The following is a 25,891-nucleotide window of genomic DNA, read 5'->3' as shown; positions in this document are numbered from 1 at the left end:
GTGACGAGTGGCTGTACCCAGTGACTCAGGACGAGGTCGTTCACGAGCATGGCACTGTCACTCTGAAATGTACCGTGCAGGAAAACGACAACTCCTCGCTGCAGTGGTCGAACCCGGCTCAGCAGACCCTCTACTTCGACGGGAAGAAAGGTCAGAGTTCACATTCTGGCGGGGTGGGGGAGGTGGGGGGATAGGGTTGGCAATGGACTAGCCTGTTTTCCCACAACCCCCCTCCCCACTCCCACAATCCCTCAATCCTCAACCCCCCTCTCCAATTCAAATATCACCCTCACTCAATTCAATCACCGACCCCCTCCCTCCTCAAATTCACTCACCAAACCCCCCCCACCCCCCCAATTCAACCATCATCCCACTCACACCAACCTCAAACATTGCCCCCATTTCGCTCAATTCACAAACAACCAAGTTTCCACTCGACTTGGAACAAGAGTCAACAGTTCCACTCAGTTCAATCAAAACCATCATTACTCAATTCGAATAATTATTTAACGCAAATCACCCCCGATCCCTGTTCCCCTCCAATTCACCCACGAACCCTGTTCCCCTCCAATTCACCCCCGATCCCCAATCCCATCCAATTCACCCACGATCCCTGTACCCCTCCAATTCACCCCAATCCCATTCCACACCAATTCACCCACGATCCCCATTCCCCCACTTTACCCCAATCCCATTCCCACCAATTCACCCACGATCCCCATTCCCCCAATTCACCCCAATCCCATTGCCTTCCAATTTGCCCACGATCCCCGTTCCCCTCCAATTCATCCACGATCCCCATTCCCCCAACTCACCCACGATCCCCATTCCTCCAATTCACCCCAATCCCATTCCCCTCCAATTCACCCCCGACCCCTGTACCCCTCCAATTCACCCACAATCCCCGATCCCCTCCAATTCGTCCACAATCCCTGTTCCCCTCCAATTCACCCCCGATCCCACAATTCACCCACGATCCCCATTCCTCCAATTCACCCCCGATCCCCATTCCTCCAATTCACCCTTGATCCCCGTTCCCCTCCAATTCACCCCCGATCCCACAATTCACCCACGATCCCCATTCCTCCAATTCACCCCCGATCCCCATTCCTCCAATTCACCCTTGATCCCCGTTCCCCTCCAATTCACCCCCGATCCCGCAATTCACCCCCAATCCCCATTCCTCCAATTCACCCATGAACCCCGTTCCCCTCCAATTCACCCACGATCCCCATTCCTCCAATTCACCCCCGATCCCTGTTCCCCTCCAATTTACCCACGATCCCTGTACCCCTCCAATTCACTCCAATCCCATTCCCCTCCAATTCAACCACGATCCCCATTCCCCTCCAATTCACCCACGAACCCTATTCCTCCAATTCACCCCCGATCCCTGTTCCCCTCCAATTCACCCACGATCCCTGTACCCCTCCAATTCACTCCAATCCCATTCCCCTCCAATTCACCCACGATTCCCGTCCCCCTCCAATTCACCCCCGATCCCTGTTCCCCTCCAATTCACCCATGATCCCTGTACCCCTCCAATTCACCCCAATCCCATTCCCCTCCAATTCACCCACGATTCACATTCCCCTCCAATTCACCCACGATCCCTGTTCCCCTCCAATTCACCCACGATCCCTGTTCCCCTCCAATTCACCCACAATCCCTGTACACCTCCAATTCACCCCAATCCCATTCCTCACCAATTCACCCCGAATCCCATTCCTCCAATTCATCCTGAATCCCATTCCTCCAATTCATCCCAATCCTATTCCCCACCAATTCACCCCCGATCCCCGTTCCCCTCCAATTCACCCCCGATCCCCATTCCTCCAATTCACACACGATCCCCATTCCCCCAATCCCATTCCGCTCCAATTCACCCACGATCCCCGTTCCCCTCCAATTCATCCACGATCCCCATTCCCCCAACTCACCCACGATCCCCATTCCTCCAATTCACCCCAATCCCATTCCCCTCCAATTCACCCCCGACCCCTGTACCCCTCCAATTCACCCACAATCCCCGATCCCCTCCAATTCATCCACAATCCCTGTTCCCCTCCAATTCACCCCCGATCCCACAATTCACCCATGATCCCCATTTCTCTCTAATTCACCCACGATCCCACAATTCACCCCCGATCCCCGTTCCCCTCCAATTCACCCCCGATCCCTGTTCCCCTCCAATTCACCCCCGACCCCGGTTCCCCTCCAATTCACCCCCGATCCCTGTTTCCCTCCACTTCAACCAATCCCCGTTCCCCTCCAATTCACCCCCGATCCCACAATTCACCCACGATCCCCATTCCTCCAATTCACCCCCGATCCCCATTCCTCCAATTCACCCACGATCCCCGTTCCCCTCTAATTCACCCCCGATTCCCGTTCCCCTCCAATTCACCCACAATCCCGGTTCCTCTCCAATTCACCCACATTCCCTATTCCTCCAATTCACCCCAATCCCATTCCCCTCCAATTCACCCACGATCTCCGTTCCCCACGATTTCACCCACGATCCCCATTCCCCCTCGATCCCCATTCCTCCAATTCACTCCGATCCCCATTCCCCTCCAATTCATCCACGATCCCCGATCCCCGATCCCCTCCAATTCACCCCCGATACCGCAATTCACCCATGAACCCCCCGTTCCCCTCCAATTCACCCCCGATCCAGCAATTCACCCCCGATCCCCATCCCTCCAATTCACCCCCGATCCCCATTCCCCTCCAATTCACCCCTGATCCCCGTTACCCTCCAATTCACCCCCGATCCCGCAATTCACCCCCAATCCCCATTCCTCCAATTCACCCATGATCCCCGTTCCCCTCCAATTCACCCCGATCCCTGTTCCCCTCCAATTCATCCCAGATCCCCATTCATCCAACTCACTCCAATCCCATTCCCCACCAATTCACCCCGATCCCATTCCCCTCCAATTCAACCACAATCCCCATTCCCCCAATTCACCCACGATCCCCATTCCCCCAATTCACCCCCAATCCCCATTCCTCCAATTCACCCATGATCCCTGTTCCCCTCCAATTCATCCCAGATCCCCATTCATCCAACTCACTCCAATCCCATTCCCCACCAATTCACCCCGATCCCATTCCCCTCCAATTCAACCACAATCCCCATTCCCCCAATTCACCCATGATCCCCATTCCCCCAATTCACCCATGATCCCCATTCCTCCAATTCACCCCAATCCCATTCCCCTCCAATTCATCCACGGTCTGCATTCCCCTCCAATTCATCCCCGATCCCGCAATTCACCCATGAACCCCCCTGTTCCCCACCAATTCACCCCCCCCGATCCCTGTTCCCCTCCAATTCACCCTGATCCCACAATTCACCCACGATCCCCATTCCCCTCCAATTCACCCATGATCCCCATTCCTCCAATTCAACCCCATTCCCCTCCAATTCATCCCTGATCCCCATTCCTCCAATTCACCCCAATCCCATTCCCCTCCAATTCACCCACGATCCCCATTCCCCTCCAATTCACCCATGATCCCCATTCCTCCAATTCAACCCCGTTCCCCTCCAATTCATCCCTGATCCCCATTCCTCCAATTCACCCCAATCCCATTCCCCTCCAATTCACTCACGATCCCCGATCCCCTCCAATTCACCCATGAACCCTATTCCTCCAATTCACCCACAATCCCCATTCCTCCACTTCACCCCAATCCCATTCCCCTCCAATTCACCCACGATCCCCATTCCACCAATTCACCCACGATCCCCGATCCCCTCCAATTCACTCCCGATATCCATTCCACTCCAATTCACCCCTGATCCCACAATTCACCCACGAACCGCGTTCCCCTCCAATTCACCCCGATCCCTGTTCCCCTCCAATTCACCCATGATCCCTATTCCCCAATTCACCCACGATTCCCATTCCTCTGATTCACCCACGATTCCCATTCTCCAATTCACCCCAATCCCATTCCCCTCTAATTCAACCCAATCCCCATTCCCCTCCAATTCACCCCCAATCCCCGTTCCCCTCCAATTCACCCATGATCCCTGTTCCCTTCCAATTCACCCACAATCCCCATTCCTCTAATTCACCCCAATACCCGTTCCCCTCCAATTCACCCCCAATCCTCGTTCCACCAATTCACCCACGGTCCCATTCCTCAAATTCACCCACAATCCCCATCCCCTCAAGTCACCCACGATCCCCATTCCCCTCCAATTCACCCCCCGATCCCCTCAATTCACCCACGATCACCGTTCCTCCAATTCACCCACGAAAACCCGTTCCCCTCCAATTCACCCACAATCCCTGATCCCTTCCAATTCACCCATGATCTCGGTTCCTCTCCAATTCACCAACAATTCCCATTCCCCTCTGATTCACCCACGATCCTCGTTCCGGTCAATTCACCCATGAATCCTATTTCCATCCAATTCACCCCAATCCCCTCCAATTCACCCACGATCCCTATTCCAACAATTCACCCACGATCCCCATTCCCATCCAATTCACCCACGATCCCAGGATCCCCATTCCACCAATTCACCCACAATCCCCATTCCCCTCAATTCACCCCAATCCCATTCCCCTCCAATTCACCCACGATCCCCGTTCCCCTCCAATTCACCCACGATCCCCGATCCCCTCCAATTCACCCAAGATACCCATACACCTCCAATTCACCCACGATCCCCATTCCTCCAATTCACCCCAATCCCATTCCCCTCCAATTCACCCCGATCCCCATTCACCTCAATTCACCCACGATCACCGTTCCCCTCCAATTCATCCCAGATCCCCATTCATCCAACTCACTCCAATCCCATTCCCCACCAATTCACCCCGATCCCATTCCCCTCCAATTCAACCACAATCCCCATTCCCCCAATTCACCCACGATCCCCATTCCCCCAATTCACCCCCAATCCCCATTCCTCCAATTCACCCATGATCCCTGTTCCCCTCCAATTCATCCCAGATCCCCATTCATCCAACTCACTCCAATCCCATTCCCCACCAATTCACCCCGATCCCATTCCCCTCCAATTCAACCACAATCCCCATTCCCCCAATTCACCCATGATCCCCATTCCCCCAATTCACCCATGATCCCCATTCCTCCAATTCACCCCAATCCCATTCCCCTCCAATTCATCCACGGTCTGCATTCCCCTCCAATTCATCCCCGATCCCGCAATTCACCCATGAAACCCCCTGTTCCCCACCAATTCACCCCCCCGATCCCTGTTCCCCTCCAATTCACCCTGATCCCACAATTCACCCACGATCCCCATTCCCCTCCAATTCACCCATGATCCCCATTCCTCCAATTCAACCCCATTCCCCTCCAATTCATCCCTGATCCCCATTCCTCCAATTCACCCCAATCCCATTCCCCTCCAATTCACCCACGATCCCCATTCCCCTCCAATTCACCCATGATCCCCATTCCTCCAATTCAACCCCGTTCCCCTCCAATTCATCCCTGATCCCCATTCCTCCAATTCACCCCAATCCCATTCCCCTCCAATTCACTCACGATCCCCGATCCCCTCCAATTCACCCATGAACCCTATTCCTCCAATTCACCCACAATCCCCATTCCTCCACTTCACCCCAATCCCATTCCCCTCCAATTCACCCACGATCCCCATTCCACCAATTCACCCACGATCCCCGATCCCCTCCAATTCACTCCCGATATCCATTCCACTCCAATTCACCCCTGATCCCACAATTCACCCACGAACCGCGTTCCCCTCCAATTCACCCCGATCCCTGTTCCCCTCCAATTCACCCATGATCCCTATTCCCCAATTCACCCACGATTCCCATTCCTCTGATTCACCCACGATTCCCATTCTCCAATTCACCCCAATCCCATTCCCCTCTAATTCAACCCAATCCCCATTCCCCTCCAATTCACCCCCAATCCCCGTTCCCCTCCAATTCACCCATGATCCCTGTTCCCTTCCAATTCACCCACAATCCCCATTCCTCTAATTCACCCCAATACCCGTTCCCCTCCAATTCACCCCCAATCCTCGTTCCACCAATTCACCCACGGTCCCATTCCTCAAATTCACCCACAATCCCCATCCCCTCAAGTCACCCACGATCCCCATTCCCCTCCAATTCACCCCCCGATCCCCTCAATTCACCCACGATCACCGTTCCTCCAATTCACCCACGAAAACCCGTTCCCCTCCAATTCACCCACAATCCCTGATCCCTTCCAATTCACCCATGATCTCGGTTCCTCTCCAATTCACCAACAATTCCCATTCCCCTCTGATTCACCCACGATCCTCGTTCCGGTCAATTCACCCATGAATCCTATTTCCATCCAATTCACCCCAATCCCCTCCAATTCACCCACGATCCCTATTCCAACAATTCACCCACGATCCCCATTCCCATCCAATTCACCCACGATCCCAGGATCCCCATTCCACCAATTCACCCACAATCCCCATTCCCCTCAATTCACCCCAATCCCATTCCCCTCCAATTCACCCACGATCCCCGTTCCCCTCCAATTCACCCACGATCCCCGATCCCCTCCAATTCACCCAAGATACCCATTCACCTCCAATTCACCCACGATCCCCATTCCTCCAATTCACCCCAATCCCATTCCCCTCCAATTCACCCCGATCCCCATTCACCTCAATTCACCCACGATCACCGTTCCCCTCAATTCACCTCCGTTCCCATCAATTCACCCACGATCCCCATTCCCCTCCAATTCACCCCCGATTCCTGTTCCCCTCCAATTCACCCCCGATTCCCATTCCCCTCCAATTCACCCCCGATTCCCGTTCCCCTCCAATTCACCCACAATTCCCGTTCCCCTCCAATTTACCCACAATCCCCATTCCCCTCAATTCACCCCCGATCCCCGTTCCCCTCCAATTCACCCACGATCCCAGTTCCCCTCCAATTCACCCATGATCCCCATTCCTCCAATTCACCCACGATCCCCATTCCACCAATTCACCCACGATCCCCATTCCACCAATTCAACTGCGATTCCCGTTCCCCTCCAATTCACCCCCAATCCCCGTTCTCCTCCAATTCACCCACAATACCCGCTCCCCTCCAATTCACCCACGATCACCATTCCTCAAATTCACCCACGATCCCCATTCCTCCAATTCACCCACAATCCCCGCTCCCCTCCAATTCACCCACGATCACCATTCCTCAAATTCACCCACGATCCCCATTCCTCCAATTCACCCATGATCCCCATTCCCCTCAATTCACCCCAATCGCCGTTCTCCTCCAATTCACCCCTGATCCTCATTCTTCCAATTCACCCACTATCCCCAGTCCCCTCAATTCACCTCCTATCCCCTCAATTAACTCCCATCCCCAGTTCTCCAATTCACCAACAATCCCCGATCCCCTCCAATTCACCCCCGATCCCCATTCCCCACCAATTCACCCACGATGCCCATTCCACCAATTCACCCACGATCCCTATTCCCATCCAATTCACCCCAATCCTTGATCCCCTCCAATTCACCAACGATCCCCATTCCTCCAATTCACCCACAATGCCCATTCCACCAATTCACGCACGATCCCCGTTCCCCTCCGATTCACACACGATCCCCGTTCCGGTCAATTCACCCATGATCCCCATTCCCATCCAATTCACCCCTACTCCCCATTAACCTCCAAATCACCCACGATACCCATTCCTCCAATTCACCCATGATCCCCATTCCCCTCTGATTCACCCAGGATCCCCATTTCACCAATTCGCCTGCAATTCCCATTCCCCTCCAATTCACCCTCGATCACCATTCCTCCAATTCACCCCAATCCCATTCCCCTCCAATTCACCCACGATCCCCGTTCACCTCCAGTTCACCTCAATTCACCCACGATCACCATTCCCCTCAATTCACCTCCGATCCCATCAATTCACCCACGATCCCCAATGCACCAATTCACCCACGTTACCCGTTCCCCTCCAATTCACCCACGATCCCTGATCCCTTCCAATTCATCCCTGATCCCCGTTCTCCTCAATCCACCCCCGATCCCCATTCCCCTCCAATTCACCCATGATCACTGTTCCCCTCAATTCACCCCGATCCCCTCAATTCATCCACGATCCCCATTTCTCCAATTCACCCATGATCCCCTTTCCTCAAATTCACCCCAATCCCATTCCCGTCCAATTCACCAACAATCCGCATTCCTGTCCGATGCACCCACGATCACCGATCCCCTCAATTCACCCACGATCCCTGATCCCTTCCAATTCACCCACGATTCCCATTCCCCTCAATTCACCCCCGATCCCTGTTCCCCTCCAATTCACCCCCGATCCCCGTTCCCCTCCAATTCTCCCAGGATCCCCATTCCCCTCAATTCACCCCAATCGCCGTTCCCCTCCAATTCACCCCTGATCCCCATTCTTCCAATTCACCCACTATCCCCATTCTTCCAATTCACCCACTATCCCCATTCCCCTCAATTCACCTCCGATCCCCTCAATTAACCCCCTATCCCCAGTTTTCCAATTCACCCACGATCCCCGTTCCCCTCCAATTCACCCACAATCCCCATTCCCCACCAATTCACCCCTGATCCCCATTCCCATCCAATTCACCCCAATCCTTGATCCCCTCCAATTCACCAACGATCCCCATTCCACCAATTCACGCACGATCCCCGTTCCACTCCAATTCACCCACGATCCCCATTCTGGTCAATCCACCCACGATCCTCATTCCCATCCAATTCACCCCCAATTCCCGATCCCCTCCAATTCACCCACAATCCCCATTCCCCTCCAATTCACCCCTACTCCCCATTCCCCTCCAATTCACCCACGATCCCCATTCCTCCAATTCATCCATGATCCCCATTCCCCTCCAATTCACCCACGATCCCCATTCCTCCAATTCATCCATGATCCCCATTCCCCTCCAATTCACCCACGATCCCCGTTCCCCTCAATTTCCCCACAATTATTCACACGTTGCTCTATCCAGACACACAGACACTCTCACATCCACGCACAGACACATCACTCTACCCAATTCACTCATTCGCACACTCACAGACACTCGCACACTGACACGCACTCTCACTCACATTCACGCACACAGACACACACACTCACACAGACATCGCTTTACCCAGACACACAGGCGCACTCACACCCACGCACAGACACATCCCCACAGACACACACAAATCACTCTACCCAATTCACTCACTCACAAAACGACCCTCACAGACACAGAGACAGTTACACACACACATACTCTTTCTCACACACACACACACACACACACACAGACTCAAACACACACTCACACCTTCACGCACACAGACACACACACTCACATTCTCACACACTGACACTCACACACAGAGACACAGATTCATACACACACCTCTCTCTCTCCCACTCTCTCTCCCACTCTCTCTCCCTCTCTCTCTCCCTCTCCCTCTCCCTCTCTCTCTCCCTCTCTCTCTCTCTCTCCCTCTCTCTCTCCCTCTCTCTCTCCCTCTCTCTCTCCCTCTCCCTCTCCCTCTCTCTCTCCCTCTCTCTCTCCCTCTCTCACACTCTCACTCTCACTCTCTCTCTCTCTATGAAGAAACATATCCTGAAATGCTCTTGGGAAAGTCACTGCTAGACTCACCGGCCGCGACAATAAGGCAGTGCCTTAGAATATGCCCCCTGGAGGTGGCTGCACGTACAGCACTTTACTCAGGGAGGGGAGAGCGCGGAGATGGTGGGTGGTGGAGGGGTTTGGGGATGGGAGAGTTGTGGTAGTGAATGATCTCCATCTCTTTCTCCCATCCAGCTCTCCGGGACAGCAGGATTCAGTTGGTCCAATACTCGCCCCATGAGCTAACCATTAGCATCAGCAACATGACCCTGAACGATGAAGGCATCTACACATGCTCCATCTTCACGATGCCAGTCCTCACCGCTACTGCCAGGGTGCAGGTCCTGGGTAAAGTCCTGCACTCTGTACCTAACCCCGTACTGTCCCTGTCCCTGGGGGGGTTTGATGGGGGGACAGTGTAGAGAGAGCTTTACTCTGTACCTAACCCCGTACTGTCCCTGTCCCTGGGGGGGTTTGATGGGGGGACAGTGTAGAGAGAGCTTTACTCTGTATCTAACCCTGTGCTGTCCCTGTCCTGGGAGTGTTTGATGGGGGGACAGTGTAGAGGGAGCTTTACTCTGTATCTAACCCCGTGCTGTCCCTGTCCTGGGAGTGTTTGATGGGGGGACAGTGTAGAGAGAGCTTTACTCTGTATCTAACCCCGTGCTGTCCCTGTACCTGGGGGGGTTTGATGGGGGGACAGTGTAGAGGGAGCTTTACTCTGTACCTAACCCCGTACTGTCCCTGTCCCTGGGGGGGTTTGATGGGGGACAGTATAGAGGGAGCTTTACTCTGGATCTAACCCCGTGCTGTCCCTGTCCTGTGAGTGTTTGATGGGGACACTGTAGAGGGAGCTTTACTCTGTATCTAACCCCGTACTGTCCCTGTCCCTAGGAGTGTTTGATGGGGGACAGTGTAGAGAGAGCTTTACTCTGTAGCTAACCCCGTACTGTCCCTGTCCTGGGAGGGTTTGATGGGGGCACAGTGTAGAGGGAGCTTTACTCTGTATCTAACCTCATGCTATCCCTGTCCTGGGAGTGTTTGATGGGGGGACAGTGTAGAGGGAGCTTTACGTTCATTGTCAAACTGTAAAGGTGACTGCGATTGGACGGTGTTCCCCGTGAGGGTGAGTGTGATTGGATGATGCTCCCCATGAGGGTGAGTGTGATTGGACGGTGTTTCCCTGTGAGGGTGAGTGTGATTGGACGGTGTTCCACCTGTGAGGGTGAGTGTGATTGGACGGTGTCCCCCCGTGAGGGTGAGGGTGATTGGATGGTGTTCCCCCCGTGAGGGTGAGTTCGATTGGACGGTGTACCCCGTGAGGGTGAGTTCGATTGGACGGTGTTCCCCATGAGGGTGAGCGTGATTGGACGGTGTTCCCCCTGTGAGGGTGAGTGTGATTGGACGGTGTTCCCCCTGTGAGGGTGCGTGTGATTGGACGGTGTTCCCCCTGTGAGGGTGAGTGTGATTGGACGGTGTTCACCCTGTGAGGGTGAGTGTGATTGGATGGTGTTCCCCCTGTGAGGGTGAGTGTGATTGGACGGTGTTCTCCTGTGAGGGTGAGTGTGATTGGACGGTGTTCCCCCTGTGAGGGTGAGTGTGATTGGATGGTGTTCCCCCCGTGAGGGTGAGTGTGATTGGACGGTGTTCTCCTGTGAGGGTGAGTGTGATTGGACGGTGTTCCCCCTGTGAGGGTGAGTGTGATTGGATGGTGTTCCCCCCGTGAGGGTGAGTGTGATTGGACGGTGTTCTCCTGTGAGGGTGAGTGTGATTGGACGGTGTTCCCCCCGTGAGGGTGAGTGTGATTGGACGGTGTTCACCCTGTGAGGGTGAGTGTGATTGCACGGTGTTCCCTGTGGGGGTGAGTGTGATTGGACGGTGTTCACCCTGTGAGGGTGAGTGTGATTGGATGGTGTTCCCCCTGTGAGGGTGAGTGTGATTGGACAGTGTTCCCCCGTGAGGGTGAGGGTGAGTGTGATTGGATGGTGTTCCCCCTGTGAGGGTGAGGGCGAGTGTGATTGGACGGCGTTCCCCATGAGGGTGAGTGGGATTGGACGGTGAACCCCCTGTGAGGGTGAGGGTGATTGGACGGTGTTCCCCCGTGAGGGTGAGTGTGATTGGACGGTGTTCCCCCCGTGAGGGTGAGTGTGATTGGACGGTGTTCCCCCCGTGAGGGTGAGGGTGAGTGTGATTGGACGGTGTTCCCCCCGTGAGGGTGAGGGTGAGTGTGATTGGACGGTGTTCCCCGTGAGGGTGAGTGTGATTGGACGGTGTTCCCCCTGTGAGGGTGAGTGTGATTGGACGGTGTTCCCCGTGAGGGTGAGTGTGATTGGACGGTGATCCCGCTGTGAGGGTGCGTGTGATTGGATGGTGTTCCCCCTGTGATGGTGAGGGTAGAGTGTGATTGGACGGTGTTCCCCCTGTGAGGGTGAGTGTGATTGGACGGTGTTCTCCTGTGAGGGTGAGTGTGATTGGACGGTGTTCCCCCTGTGAGGGTGAGTGTGATTGGACGGTGTTCTCCTGTGAGGGTGAGTGTGATTGGACGGTGTTCCCCCCGTGAGGGTGAGTGTGATTGCACGGTGTTCCCTGTGGGGGTGAGTGTGATTGGATGGTGTTCCCCCTGTGAGGGTGAGTGTGATTGGACGGTGTTCACCCTGTGAGGGTGAGTGTGATTGGATGGTGTTCCCCCGTGAGGGTGAGGGTGAGTGTGATTGGATGGTGTTCCCCCTGTGAGGGTGAGGGCGAGTGTGATTGGATGGTGTTCCCCCTGTGAGGGTGAGGGCGAGTGTGATTGGACGGTGTTCCCCCTGTGAGGGTGAGTGTGATTGGACGGTGAACCCCCTGTGAGGGTGATTGGACGGTGTTCCCCCGTGAGGGTGAGTGTGATTGGACGGTGTTCCCCCTGTGAGGGTGAGGGTGAGTGTGATTGGATGGTGTTCCCCCTGTGATGGTGAGGGTGAGTGTGATTGGACGGTGTTCCCCCTGTGAGGGTGAGTGTGATTGGACGGTGTTCCCCCCGTGAGGGTGAGTGTGATTGGACGGTGTTCCCCTGTGAGGGTGAGTGTGATTGTACGGTGTTCCCCCTGTGAGGGTGAGTGTGATTGGACGGTGTTCCCCCTGTGAGGGTGAGTGTGATTGGACGGTGTTCCCCCTGTGAGGGTGAGTGTGATTGGACGGTGTTCCCCCTGTGAGGGTGAGTGTGATTGGACGGTGTTCCCCCTGCGAGGGTGAGTGTGATTGGACGGTGTTCCCCCTGCGAGGCTGAGTGTGATTGGACGGTGTTCCCCCTGTGAGGGTGAGTGTGATTGGATGGTGTTCCCTGTGAGGGTGAGTGTGATTGGACGGTGTTCCCCCTGTGAGGGTGAGTGTGATTGGACGGTGTTCCCCCCTGTGAGGGTGAGTGTGATTGGACGGTGTTCCCTGTGAGGGTGGGTGTGATTGGACGGTGTTCCCCCTGTGAGGGTGAGTGTGATTGGTCGGTGTTCCCCCTGTGAGGGTGAGTGTGATTGGTCGGTGTTCCCCCTGTGAGGGTGAGTGAGATTGGTCGGTGTTCCCCCTGTGAGGGTGAGGGTGAGTGTGATTGGATGGTGTTTCCCCTGTGAGGGTGAGTGTGATTGGACGGTGTTCCCCCTGTGAGGGTGAGTGTGATTGGTCGGTGTTCCCCATGTGAGGGTGAGTGTGATTGGTCGGTGTTCCCCACTGTGAGGGTGAGTGTGATTGGTCGGTGTTCCCCCTGTGAGGGTGAGTGTGATTGGTCGGTGTTCCCCCGTGAGGGTGAGTGTGATTGGTCGGTGTTCCCCCCTGTGAGGGTGAGTGTGATTGGTCGGTGTTCCCCCTGTGAGGGTGAGTGTGATTGGTCGGTGTTCCCCCCTGTGAGGGTGAGGGTGATTGGTCGGAGCTCCCCCGTGAGGGTGAGTGTGATTGGACGGTTTTCCCCCTGTGAGGGTGAGTGTGATTGGACGGTGTTCCCCGTGTGAGGGTGAATGTGATTGGTCGGTGTTCCCCCTGTGAGGGTGAGTGTGAGTGTGATTGGACGGTGTTCCCCCTGTGAGGGTGAGTGTGATTGGACGGTGTTCCCCCTGCGAGGGTGAGTGTGATTGGACGGTGTTCCCCCTGTGAGGGTGAGTGTGATTGGATGGTGTTCCCTGTGAGGGTGAGTGTGATTGGACGGTGTTCCCCCTGTGAGGGTGAGTGTGATTGGACGGTGTTCCCCCCTGTGAGGGTGAGTGTGATTGGACGGTGTTCCCTGTGAGGGTGGGTGTGATTGGACGGTGTTCCCCCTGTGAGGGTGAGTGTGATTGGTCGGTGTTCCCTGTGAAGGTGGGTATGATTGGTCGGTGTTCCCCCTGTGAGGGTGAGTGTGATTGGACGGTGTTCCCTGTGAGGGTGAGTGTGATTGGACGGTGTTCCCCCTGTGAGGGTGAGTGTGATTGGTCGGTGTTCCCCCGTGAGGGTGAGTGTGATTGGTCGGTGTTCCCCCTGTGAGGGTGAGTGTGATTGGTCGGTGTTCCCCCCGTGAGGGTGAGTGTGATTGGTCGGTGTTCCCCCTGTGAGGGTGAGTGTGATTGGTCGGTGTTCCCCCCGTGAGGGTGAGTGTGATTGGTCGGTGTTCCCCCGTGAGGGTGAGTGTGATTGGTCGGTGTTCCCCCAGTGAGGGTGAGTGTGATTGGTCGGTGTTCCCCCCGTGAGGGTGAGTGTGATTGGTCGGTGTTCCCCCTGTGAGGGTGAGTGTGATTGGACGGTGTTCCCCCTGTGAGGGTGAGTGTGATTGGTCGGTGTTCCCCCGTGAGGGTGAGTGTGATTGGTCGGTGTTACCCCTGTGAGGGTGAGTGTGATTGGACGGTGTTCCCCCTGTGAGGGTGAGTGTGATTGGTCGGTGTTACCCCTGTGAGGGTGAGTGTGATTGGTCGGTGTTCCCCCTGTGAGGGTGAGTGTGATTGGACGGTGTTCCCCCCTGTGAGGGTGAGTGTGATTGGTCGGTGTTCCCCCTGCGAGGGTGAGTGTGATTGGTCGGTGTTCCCCCCTGTGAGTGTGTGATTGGACGGTGTTCCCCCTGTGAGGGTGAGTGTGATTGGACGGTGTTCCCCCCTGTGAGGGTGAGTGTGATTGGACGGTGTTCCCCCTTTGAGGGTGAGTGTGATTGGTCGGTGTTCCCCCTGTGAGGGTGAGTGTGATTGGTCGGTGTTCCCCCCTGTGAGGGTGAGTGTGATTGGTCGGTGTTCCCCCTGTGAGGGTGAGTGTGATTGGTCGGTGTTCCCCCTGTGAGGGTGAGTGTGATTGGTCGGTGTTCCCCCTGTGAGGGTGAGTGTGATTGGTCGGTGTTCCCCCTGTGAGGGTGAGTGTGAGTGTGATTGGATGGTGTTTCCCCTGTGAGGGTGAGTGTGATTGGACGGTGTTCCCCCTGTGAGGGTGAGTGTGATTGGATGGTGTTCCCCCCTGTGAGGGTGAGTGTGATTGGTCGGTGTTCCCCCTGTGAGGGTGAGTGTGATTGGTCGGTGTTCCCCCGTGAGGGTGAGTGTGATTGGTCGGTGTTCCCCCCTGTGAGGGTGAGTGTGATTGGTCGGTGTTCCCCCTGTGAGGGTGAGTGTGATTGGTCGGTGTTCCCCCCTGTGAGGGTGAGGGTGATTGGTCGGTGCTCCCCCGTGAGGGTGAGTGTGATTGGACGGTTTTCCCCCTGTGAGGGTGAGTGTGATTGGACGGTGTTCCCCGTGTGAGGGTGAGTGTGATTGGACGGTGTTCCCCCTGTGAGGGTGAGTGTGATTGGACGGTGTTCCCCCTGTGAGGGTGAGTGTGATTGGTCGGTGTTCCCCCTGTGAGGGTGAGTGTGATTGGTCGGTGTTCCCCCCTGTGAGGGTGAGGGTGATTGGTCGGTGCTCCCCCGTGAGGGTGAGTGTGATTGGACGGTGTTCCCCCTGTGAGGGTGAGTGTGATTGGTCGGTGTTCCCCCTGTGAGGGTGAGTGTGATTGGTCGGTGTTCCCCCTGTGAGGGTGAGTGTGATTGGTCGGTGTTGCCCCTGTGAGGGTGAGTGTGATTGGACGGTGTTCCCCCTGTGAGGGTGAGTGTGATTGGACGGCGTTCCCCCTGTGAGGGTGAGTGTGATTGGACGGCGTTCCCCCTGTGAGGGTGAGTGTGATTGGTCGGCGTTCCCCCTGTGAGGGTGAGTGTGATTGGTCGGTGTTCCCCCTGTGAGGGTGAGTGTGATTGGTCGGTGTTCCCCCCTGTGAGGGTGAGTGTGATTGGTCGGTGTTCCCCCTGTGAGGGTGAGTGTGATTGGTCGGTGTTCCCCCTGTGAGGGTGAGTGTGATTGGTCGGTGTTCCCCCTGTGAGGGTGAGTGTGATTGGTCGGTGTTCCCCCTGTGAGGGTGAGTGTGATTGGTCGGTGTTCCCCCTGTGAGGGTGAGGGTGAGTGTGATTGGATGGTGTTTCCCATGTGAGGGTGAGTGTGATTGGACGGTGTTCCCCCTGTGAGGGTGAGTGTGATTGGTCGGTGTTCCCCATGTGAGGGTGAGTGTGATTGGATGGTGTTCCCCCCTGTGAGGGTGAGTGTGATTGGTCGGTGTTCCCCCTGTGAGGGTGAGTGTGATTGGTCGGTGTTCCCCCGTGAGGGTGAGTGTGATTGGTCGGTGTTCCCCCCTGTGAGGGTGAGTGTGATTGGTCGGTGTTCCCCCTGTGAGGGTGAGTGTGATTGGTCGGTGTTCCCCCCTGTGAGGGTGAGGGTGATTGGTCGGTGCTCCCCCGTGAGGGTGAGTGTGATTGGACGGTTTTCCCCCTGTGAGGGTGAGTGTGATTGGACGGTGTTCCCCGTGTGAGGGTGAATGTGATTGGTCGGTGTTCCCCCTGTGAGGGTGAGTGTGATTGGACGGTGTTCCCCCTGTGAGGGTGAGTGTGATTGGACGGTGTTCCCCCTGCGAGGGTGAGTGTGATTGGACGGTGTTCCCCCTGTGAGGGTGAGTGTGATTGGTCGGTGTTCCCCCTGTGAGGGTGAGTGTGATTGGTCGGTGTTCCCCCGTGAGGGTGAGTGTGATTGGTCGGTGTTCCCCCCGTGAGGGTGAGTGTGATTGGTCGGTGTTCCCCCCGTGAGGGTGAGTGTGATTGGTCGGTGTTCCCCCCGTGAGGGTGAGTGTGATTGGTCGGTGTTCCCCCCGTGAGGGTGAGTGTGATTGGTCGGTGTTCCCCCCGTGAGGGTGAGTGTGATTGGTCGGTGTTCCCCCGTGAGGGTGAGTGTGATTGGTCGGTGTTCCCCCAGTGAGGGTGAGTGTGATTGGTCGGTGTTCCCCCCGTGAGGGTGAGTGTGATTGGTCGGTGTTCCCCCTGTGAGGGTGAGTGTGATTGGACGGTGTTCCCCCTGTGAGGGTGAGTGTGATTGGTCGGTGTTCCCCCGTGAGGGTGAGTGTGATTGGTCGGTGTTCCCCCGTGAGGGTGAGTGTGATTGGTCGGTGTTCCCCCTGTGAGGGTGAGTGTGATTGGTCGGTGTTCCCCCTGTGAGGGTGAGTGTGATTGGACGGTGTTCCCCCTGTGAGGGTGAGTGTGATTGGTCGGTGTTACCCCTGTGAGGGTGAGTGTGATTGGTCGGTGTTCCCCCTGTGAGGGTGAGTGTGATTGGACGGTGTTCCCCCCTGTGAGGGTGAGTGTGATTGGTCGGTGTTCCCCCTGCGAGGGTGAGTGTGATTGGTCGGTGTTCCCCCCTGTGAGTGTGTGATTGGACGGTGTTCCCCCTGTGAGGGTGAGTGTGATTGGACGGTGTTCCCCCCTGTGAGGGTGAGTGTGATTGGACGGTGTTCCCCCTTTGAGGGTGAGTGTGATTGGTCGGTGTTCCCCCTGTGAGGGTGAGTGTGATTGGTCGGTGTTCCCCCCTGTGAGGGTGAGTGTGATTGGTCGGTGTTCCCCCTGTGAGGGTGAGTGTGATTGGTCGGTGTTCCCCCTGTGAGGGTGAGTGTGATTGGTCGGTGTTCCCCCTGTGAGGGTGAGTGTGATTGGTCGGTGTTCCCCCTGTGAGGGTGAGGGTGAGTGTGATTGGATGGTGTTTCCCCTGTGAGGGTGAGTGTGATTGGACGGTGTTCCCCCTGTGAGGGTGAGTGTGATTGGATGGTGTTCCCCCCTGTGAGGGTGAGTGTGATTGGTCGGTGTTCCCCCTGTGAGGGTGAGTGTGATTGGTCGGTGTTCCCCCGTGAGGGTGAGTGTGATTGGTCGGTGTTCCCCCCTGTGAGGGTGAGTGTGATTGGTCGGTGTTCCCCCTGTGAGGGTGAGTGTGATTGGTCGGTGTTCCCCCCTGTGAGGGTGAGGGTGATTGGTCGGTGCTCCCCCGTGAGGGTGAGTGTGATTGGATGGTTTTCCCCCTGTGAGGGTGAGTGTGATTGGACGGTGTTCCCCGTGTGAGGGTGAGTGTGATTGGACGGTGTTCCCCCTGTGAGGGTGAGTGTGATTGGACAGTGTTCCACCTGTGAGGGTGAGTGTGATTGGTCGGTGTTCCCCCTGTGAGGGTGAGTGTGATTGGTCGGTGTTCCCCCCTGTGAGGGTGAGGGTGATTGGTCGGTGCTCCCCCGTGAGGGTGAGTGTGATTGGACGGTGTTCCCCCTGTGAGGGTGAGTGTGATTGGTCGGTGTTCCCCCTGTGAGGGTGAGTGTGATTGGTCGGTGTTCCCCCTGTGAGGGTGAGTGTGATTGGTCGGTGTTGCCCCTGTGAGGGTGAGTGTGATTGGACGGTGTTCCCCCTGTGAGGGTGAGTGTGATTGGACGGTGTTCCCCCTGTGAGGGTGAGTGTGATTGGACGGTGTTCCCCCTGTGAGGGTGAGTGTGATTGGACGGCGTTCCCCCTGTGAGGGTGAGTGTGATTGGTCGGCGTTCCCCCTGTGAGGGTGAGTGTGATTGGACGGTGTTCCCCCTGTGAGGGTGAGTGTGATTGGTCGGTGTTCCCCCTGTGAGGGTGAGTGTGATTGATCGGTGTTCCCCCTGTGAGGGTGAGTGTGATTGGTCGGTGTTCCCCCTGTGAGGGTGAGTGTGATTGGTCGGTGTTCCCCCTCTGAGGGTGAGTGTGATTGGTCGGTGTTCCCCCTGTGAGGGTGAGTGTGATTGGTCGGTGTTCCCCCTGTGAGGGTGAGTGTGATTGGTCGGTGTTCCCCCTGTGAGGGTGAGTGTGATTGGTCGGTGTTCCCCCTGTGAGGGTGAGGGTGAGTGTGATTGGATGGTGTTTCCCCTGTGAGGGTGAGTGTGATTGGACGGTGTTCCCCCTGTGAGGGTGAGTGTGATTGGTCGGTGTTCCCCATGTGAGGGTGAGTGTGATTGGATGGTGTTCCCCCCTGTGAGGGTGAGTGTGATTGGTCGGTGTTCCCCCTGTGAGGGTGAGTGTGATTGGTCGGTGTTCCCCCCTGTGAGGGTGAGGGTGATTGGTCGGTGCTCCCCCGTGAGGGTGAGTGTGATTGGACGGTTTTCCCCCTGTGAGGGTGAGTGTGATTGGACGGTGTTCCCCGTGTGAGGGTGAATGTGATTGGTCGGTGTTCCCCCTGTGAGGGTGAGTGTGATTGGACGGTGTTCCCCCTGTGAGGGTGAGTGTGATTGGACGGTGTTCCCCCTGCGAGGGTGAGTGTGATTGGACGGTGTTCCCCCTGTGAGGGTGAGTGTGATTGGACGGTGTTCCCTGTGAGGGTGAGTGTGATTGGACGGTGTTCCCCCTGTGAGGGTGAGTGTGATTGGACGGTGTTCCCCCCTGTGAGGGTGAGTGTGATTGGACGGTGTTCCCTGTGAGGGTGGGTGTGATTGGACGGTGTTCCCCCTGTGAGGGTGAGTGTGATTGGTCGGTGTTCCCTGTGAAGGTGGGTATGATTGGTCGGTGTTCCCCCTGTGAGGGTGAGTGTGATTGGACGGTGTTCCCCCTGTGAGGGTGAGTGTGATTGGTCGGTGTTCCCCCGTGAGGGTGAGTGTGATTGGTCGGTGTTCCCCCTGTGAGGGTGAGTGTGATTGGTCGGTGTTCCCCCCGTGAGGGTGAGTGTGATTGGTCGGTGTTCCCCCTGTGAGGGTGAGTGTGATTGGTCGGTGTTCCCCCCGTGAGGGTGAGTGTGATTGGTCGGTGTTCCCCCGTGAGGGTGAGTGTGATTGGTCGGTGTTCCCCCAGTGAGGGTGAGTGTGATTGGTCGGTGTTCCCCCCTGTGAGGGTGAGTGTGATTGGTCGGTGTTCCCCCTGCGAGGGTGAGTGTGATTGGTCGGTGTTCCCCCCTGTGAGTGTGTGATTGGACGGTGTTCCCCCTGTGAGGGTGAGTGTGATTGGATGGTGTTCCCCCCTGTGAGGGTGAGTGTGATTGGACGGTGTTCCCCCTTTGAGGGTGAGTGTGATTGGTCGGTGTTCCCCCTGTGAGGGTGAGTGTGATTGGTCGGTGTTCCCCCCTGTGAGGGTGAGTGTGATTGGTCGGTGTTCCCCCTGTGAGGGTGAGTGTGATTGGTCGGTGTTCCCCCTGTGAGGGTGAGTGTGATTGGTCGGTGTTCCCCCTGTGAGGGTGAGGGTGAGTGTGATTGGATGGTGTTTCCCCTGTGAGGGTGAGTGTGATTGGACGGTGTTCCCCCTGTGAGGGTGAGAGTGATTGGATGGTGTTCCCCCCTGTGAGGGTGAGTGTGATTGGTCGGTGTTCCCCCTGTGAGGGTGAGTGTGATTGGTCGGTGTTCCCCCGTGAGGGTGAGTGTGATTGGTCGGTGTTCCCCCCTGTGAGGGTGAGTGTGATTGGTCGGTGTTCCCCCTGTGAGGGTGAGTGTGATTGGTCGGTGTTCCCCCCTGTGAGGGTGAGGGTGATTGGTCGGTGCTCCCCCGTGAGGGTGAGTGTGATTGGACGGTTTTCCCCCTGTGAGGGTGAGTGTGATTGGACGGTGTTCCCCGTGTGAGGGTGAATGTGATTGGTCGGTGTTCCCCCTGTGAGGGTGAGTGTGATTGGACGGTGTTCCCCCTGTAAGGGTGAGTGTGATTGGACGGTGTTCCCCCTGTGAGGGTGAGTGTGATTGGTCGGTGTTCCCCCTGTGAGGGTGAGTGTGATTGGTCGGTGTTCCCCCCTGTGAGGGTGAGGGTGATTGGTCGGTGCTCCCCCGTGAGGGTGAGTGTGATTGGACGGTGTTCCCCCTGTGAGGGTGAGTGTGATTGGTCGGTGTTCCCCCTGTGAGGGTGAGTGTGATTGGTCGGTGTTCCCCCTGTGAGGGTGAGTGTGATTGGTCGGTGTTGCCCCTGTGAGGGTGAGTGTGATTGGACGGTGTTCCCCCTGTGAGGATGAGTGTGATTGGACGGTGTTCCCCCTGTGAGGGTGAGTGTGATTGGACGGCGTTCCCCCTGTGAGGGTGAGTGTGATTGGTCGGCGTTCCCCCTGTGAGGGTGAGTGTGATTGGACGGTGTTCCCCCTGTGAGGGTGAGTGTGATTGGTCGGTGTTCCCCCTGTGAGGGTGAGTGTGATTGATCGGTGTTCCCCCTGTGAGGGTGAGTGTGATTGGTCGGTGTTCCCCCTGTGAGGGTGAGTGTGATTGGTCGGTGTTCCCCCTGTGAGGGTGAGTGTGATTGGTCGGTGTTCCCCCTGTGAGGGTGAGGGTGAGTGTGATTGGATGGTGTTTCCCCTGTGAGGGTGAGTGTGATTGGTCGGTGTTCCCCCGTGAGGGTGAGTGTGATTGGTCGGTGTTCCCCCTGTGAGGGTGAGGGTGATTGGTCGGTGTTCCCCCCTGTGAGGGTGAGTGTGATTGGTCGGTGTTCCCCCTGTGAGGGTGAGTGTGATTGGACGGTGTTCCCCCTGTGAGGGTGAGTGTGATTGGTCGGTGTTCCCCCTGTGAGGGTGAGTGTGATTGGTCGGTGTTCCCCCTGTGAGGGTGAGTGTGATTGGTCGGTGTTCCCCCGTGAGGGTGAGTGTGATTGGTCGGTGTTCCCCCTGTGAGGGTGAGTGTGATTGGTCGGTGTTCCCCCTGTGAGGGTGAGTGTGATTGGTCGGTGTTCCCCCTGTGAGGGTGAGGGTGATTGGTCGGTGTTCCCCCTGTGAGGGTGAGTGTGATTGGTCGGTGTTCACCCTGTGAGGGTGAGTGTGATTGGACGGTGTTCCCCCTGTGAGGGTGAGTGTGATTGGTCGGTGTTCCCCCTGTGAGGGTGAGTGTGATTGGACGGTGTTCCCCCTGTGAGTGTGTGATTGGACGGTGTTCCCCCTGTGAGGGTGAGTGTGATTGGACGGTGTTCCCCCTGTGAGTGTGTGATTGGATGGTGTTCCCCCTGTGAGGGTGAGTGTGATTGGTCGGTGTTCCCCTGTGAGGGTGAGTGTGATTGGTCGGTGTTCCCCCAGTGAGGGTGAGTGTGATTGGACGGTGTTCCCCCTGTGAGGGTGAGTGTGATTGGTCGGTGTTCCCCCTGTGAGGGTGAGTGTGATTGGACGGTGTTCCCCCTGTGAGGGTGAGTGTGATTGGTCGGTGTTCCCCCTGTGAGGGTGAGTGTGATTGGACGGTGTTCCCCCTGTGAGGGTGAGTGTGATTGGTCGGTGTTCCCCCCTGTGAGGGTGAGTGTGATTGGTCAGTGTTCCCCCTGTGAGGGTGAGTGTGATTGGACGGTGTTCCCCCTGTGAGGGTGAGTGTGATTGGTCGGTGTTCCCCCTGTCAGGGTGAGTGTGAGTGTGATTGGATGGTGTTCCCCCTGTGAGGGTGATTGTGATTGGTCGGTGTTCCCCCTGTGAGGGTGAGTGTGAGTGTGATTGGATGGTGTTCCCCCTGTGAGGGTGAGTGTGATTGGTCGGTGTTCCCCCTGTGAGGGTGAGTGTGATTGGTCGGTGTTCCCCCTGTGAGGGTGAGTGTGATTGGTCGGTGTTCCCCTGTGAGGGTGAGTGTGATTGGTCGGTGTTCCCCCTGTGAGGGTGAGTGTGATTGGTCGGTGTTCCCCCTGTGAGGGTGAGTGTGATTGGTCGGTGTTCCCCCCTGTGAGGGTGAGTGTGATTGGTCGGTGTTCCCCCCTGTGAGGGTGAGGGTGATTGGTCGGTGCTCCCCCGTGAGGGTGAGTGTGATTGGACGGTTTTCCCCCTGTGAGGGTGAGTGTGATTGGACGGTGTTCCCCGTGTGAGGGTGAATGTGATTGGTCGGTGTTCCCCCTGTGAGGGTGAGTGTGATTGGACGGTGTTCCCCCTGTGAGGGTGAGTGTGATTGGACGGTGTTCCCCCTGTGAGGGTGAGTGTGATTGGTCGGTGTTCCCCCTGTGAGGGTGAGTGTGATTGGTCGGTGTTCCCCCCTGTGAGGGTGAGGGTGATTGGTCGGTGCTCCCCCGTGAGGGTGAGTGTGATTGGACGGTGTTCCCCCTGTGAGGGTGAGTGTGATTGGTCGGTGTTCCCCCTGTGAGGGTGAGTGTGATTGGTCGGTGTTCCCCCTGTGAGGGTGAGTGTGATTGGTCGGTGTTCCCCCTGTGAGGGTGAGTGTGATTGGTCGGTGTTCCCCCTGTGAGGGTGAGTGTGATTGGTCGGTGTTCCCCCCTGTGAGGGTGAGTGTGATTGGTCGGTGTTCCCCCTGTGAGGGTGAGTGTGATTGGACGGTGTTCCCCCTGTGAGGGTGAGTGTGATTGGTCGGTGTTCCCCCTGTGAGGGTGAGTGTGATTGGTCGGTGTTCCCCCTGTGAGGGTGAGTGTGATTGGTCGGTGTTCCCCCGTGAGGGTGAGTGTGATTGGTCGGTGTTCCCCCTGTGAGGGTGAGTGTGATTGGTCGGTGTTCCCCCTGTGAGGGTGAGGGTGATTGGTCGGTGTTCCCCCTGTGAGGGTGAGTGTGATTGGTCGGTGTTCCCCCTGTGAGGGTGAGTGTGATTGGACGGTGTTCCCCCTGTGAGGGTGAGTGTGATTGGACGGTGTTCCCCCTGTGAGTGTGTGATTGGACGGTGTTCCCCCTGTGAGGGTGAGTGTGAGTGTGATTGGATGGTGTTCCCCCTGTGAGGGTGAGTGTGATTGGTCGGTGTTCCCCCTGTGAGGGTGAGTGTGATTGGTCGGTGTTCCCCCTGTGAGGGTGAGTGTGATTGGATGGTGTTCCCCCTGTGAGGGTGAGTGTGATTGGTCGGTGTTCCCCCTGTGAGGGTGAGTGTGAGTGTGATTGGATGGTGTTCCCCCTGTGAGGGTGAGTGTGATTGGTCGGTGTTCCCCCCTGTGAGGGTGAGTGTGATTGGTCGGTGTTCCCCCTGTGAGGGTGAGTGTGATTGGATGGTGTTCCCCCTGTGAGGGTGAGTGTGATTGGTCGGTGTTCCCCCTGTGAGGGTGAGTGTGAGTGTGATTGGATGGTGTTCCCCCTGTGAGGGTGAGTGTGATTGGTCGGTGTTCCCCCTGTGAGGGTGAGTGTGATTGGTCGGTGTTCCCCCTGTGAGGGTGAGTGTGATTGGTCGGTGTTCCCCTGTGAGGGTGAGTGTGATTGGTCGGTGTTCCCCCTGTGAGGGTGAGTGTGATTGGTCGGTGTTCCCCCTGTGAGGGTGAGTGTGATTGGTCGGTGTTCCCCCCTGTGAGGGTGAGTGTGATTGGTCGGTGTTCCCCCCTGTGAGGGTGAGTGTGATTGGTCGGTGTTCCCCCTGTGAGGGTGAGTGTGATTGGTCGGTGTTCCCCCTGTGAGGGTGAGTGTGATTGGTCGGTGTTCCCCCTGTGAGGGTGAGTGTGATTGGTCGGTGTTCCCCCTGTGAGGGTGAGTGTGATTGGTCGGTGTTCCCCCTGTGAGGGTGAGTGTGATTGGACGGTGTTCCCCCTGTGAGGGTGAGTGTGATTGGTCGGTGTTCCCCCTGTGAGGGTGAGTGTGATTGGTCGGTGTTCCCCCTGTGAGGGTGAGTGTGATTGGTCGGTGTTCCCCCTGTGAGGGTGAGTGTGATTGGACGGTGTTCCCCCTGTGAGGGTGAGTGTGATTGGTCGGTGTTCCCCCTGTGAGGGTGAGTGTGATTGGTCGGTGTTCCCCTGTGAGGGTGAGTGTGATTGGTCGGTGTTCCCCCTGTGAGGGTGAGTGTGATTGGTCGGTGTTCCCCCTGTGAGGGTGAGTGTGATTGGTCGGTGTTCCCCCTGTGAGGGTGAGTGTGATTGGTCGGTGTTCCCCCTGTGAGGGTGAGTGTGATTGGTCGGTGTTCCCCCCTATGAGGGTGAGTGTGATTGGTCGGTGTTCCCCCTGTGAGGGTGAGTGTGATTGGTCGGTGTTCCCCCCGTGAGGGTGAGTGTGATTGGTCGGTGTTCCCCCTGTGAGGGTGAGTGTGATTGGTCGGTGTTCCCCCCGTGAGGGTGAGTGTGATTGGTCGGTGTTCCCCCTGTGAGGGTGAGTGTGATTGGTCGGTGTTCCCCTGTGAGGGTGAGTGTGATTGGTCGGTGTTCCCCCTGTGAGGGTGAGTGTGATTGGTCGGTGTTCCCCCTGTGAGGGTGAGTGTGATTGGTCGGTGTTCCCCCTGTGAGGGTGAGTGTGATTGGACGGTGTTCCCCCTGTGAGGGTGAGTGTGATTGGTCGGTGTTCCCCCTGTGAGGGTGAGTGTGATTGGTCGGTGTTCCCCTGTGAGGGTGAGTGTGATTGGTCGGTGTTCCCCCTGTGAGGGTGAGTGTGATTGGTCGGTGTTCCCCCTGTGAGGGTGAGTGTGATTGGTCGGTGTTCCCCCTGTGAGGGTGAGTGTGATTGGTCGGTGTTCCCCCTGTGAGGGTGAGTGTGATTGGTCGGTGTTCCCCCTGTGAGGGTGAGTGTGATTGGTCGGTGTTCCCCCTGTGAGGGTGAGTGTGATTGGTCGGTGTTCCCCCTGTGAGGGTGAGTGTGATTGGTCGGTGTTCCCCCTGCGAGGGTGAGTGTGATTGGTCGGTGTTCCCCCCTGTGTTGAAGGTGTCCCGAAGAAGCCGGAGATTCTGGGATATCGTGGAGCTGTTGAGGAAGGGACGATGTTAACCCTCAGGTGTAACACCACGGGCAGTAAACCCGCTGCTACCATCCACTGGTACAAAGGCGGTGAGGAACTGACAGGTGGGTCTCACCGACACACACTCACTCACAAACACACACTCACTCACAAACACACACTCACTCACAAACACACACTCCCCCGCTCACACTCCCACACTCCCCCGCTCACACACTCCCACACTCCCCCGCTCACATACTCCCCCGCTCACATACTCCCCCGTTCACACACTCCCCCGCTCTCTCACTCCCCCGTTCACACACTCCCCCGCTCTCTCACTCCCCCGTTCACACACTCCCCCGTTCACACACTCCCCCGCTCTCACACTCCCCCGTTCACACACTCCCCCGTTCACACACTCCCCCGCTCTCTCACTCCCCCGTT

At 56.8% G+C, this 25,891-nt stretch overlaps 1 protein-coding gene across 1 annotated transcript; it reads left to right on the top strand.

Annotated features, from left to right (window-relative positions):
• On the top strand, positions 1-25,569 carry LOC140475176 (cell adhesion molecule 3-like; the record flags this gene model as incomplete). Its single annotated transcript, XM_072567760.1, has 3 exons — positions 1-150; positions 9,836-9,988; positions 25,432-25,569. Coding segments are annotated over 3 exons (441 nt in total), but the record flags the coding sequence as incomplete, so codon positions are not given.
• Positions 25,570-25,891: the final 322 nt, after the last annotated feature.

This window comes from Chiloscyllium punctatum, unplaced genomic scaffold (assembly GCF_047496795.1).
Source record: "Chiloscyllium punctatum isolate Juve2018m unplaced genomic scaffold, sChiPun1.3 scaffold_1448, whole genome shotgun sequence".
Taxonomy (NCBI): domain Eukaryota; kingdom Metazoa; phylum Chordata; class Chondrichthyes; order Orectolobiformes; family Hemiscylliidae; genus Chiloscyllium; species Chiloscyllium punctatum.
Note: the sequence above shows the minus strand (reverse complement) of the source record. Positions and strands in the feature narration are given on the sequence as shown.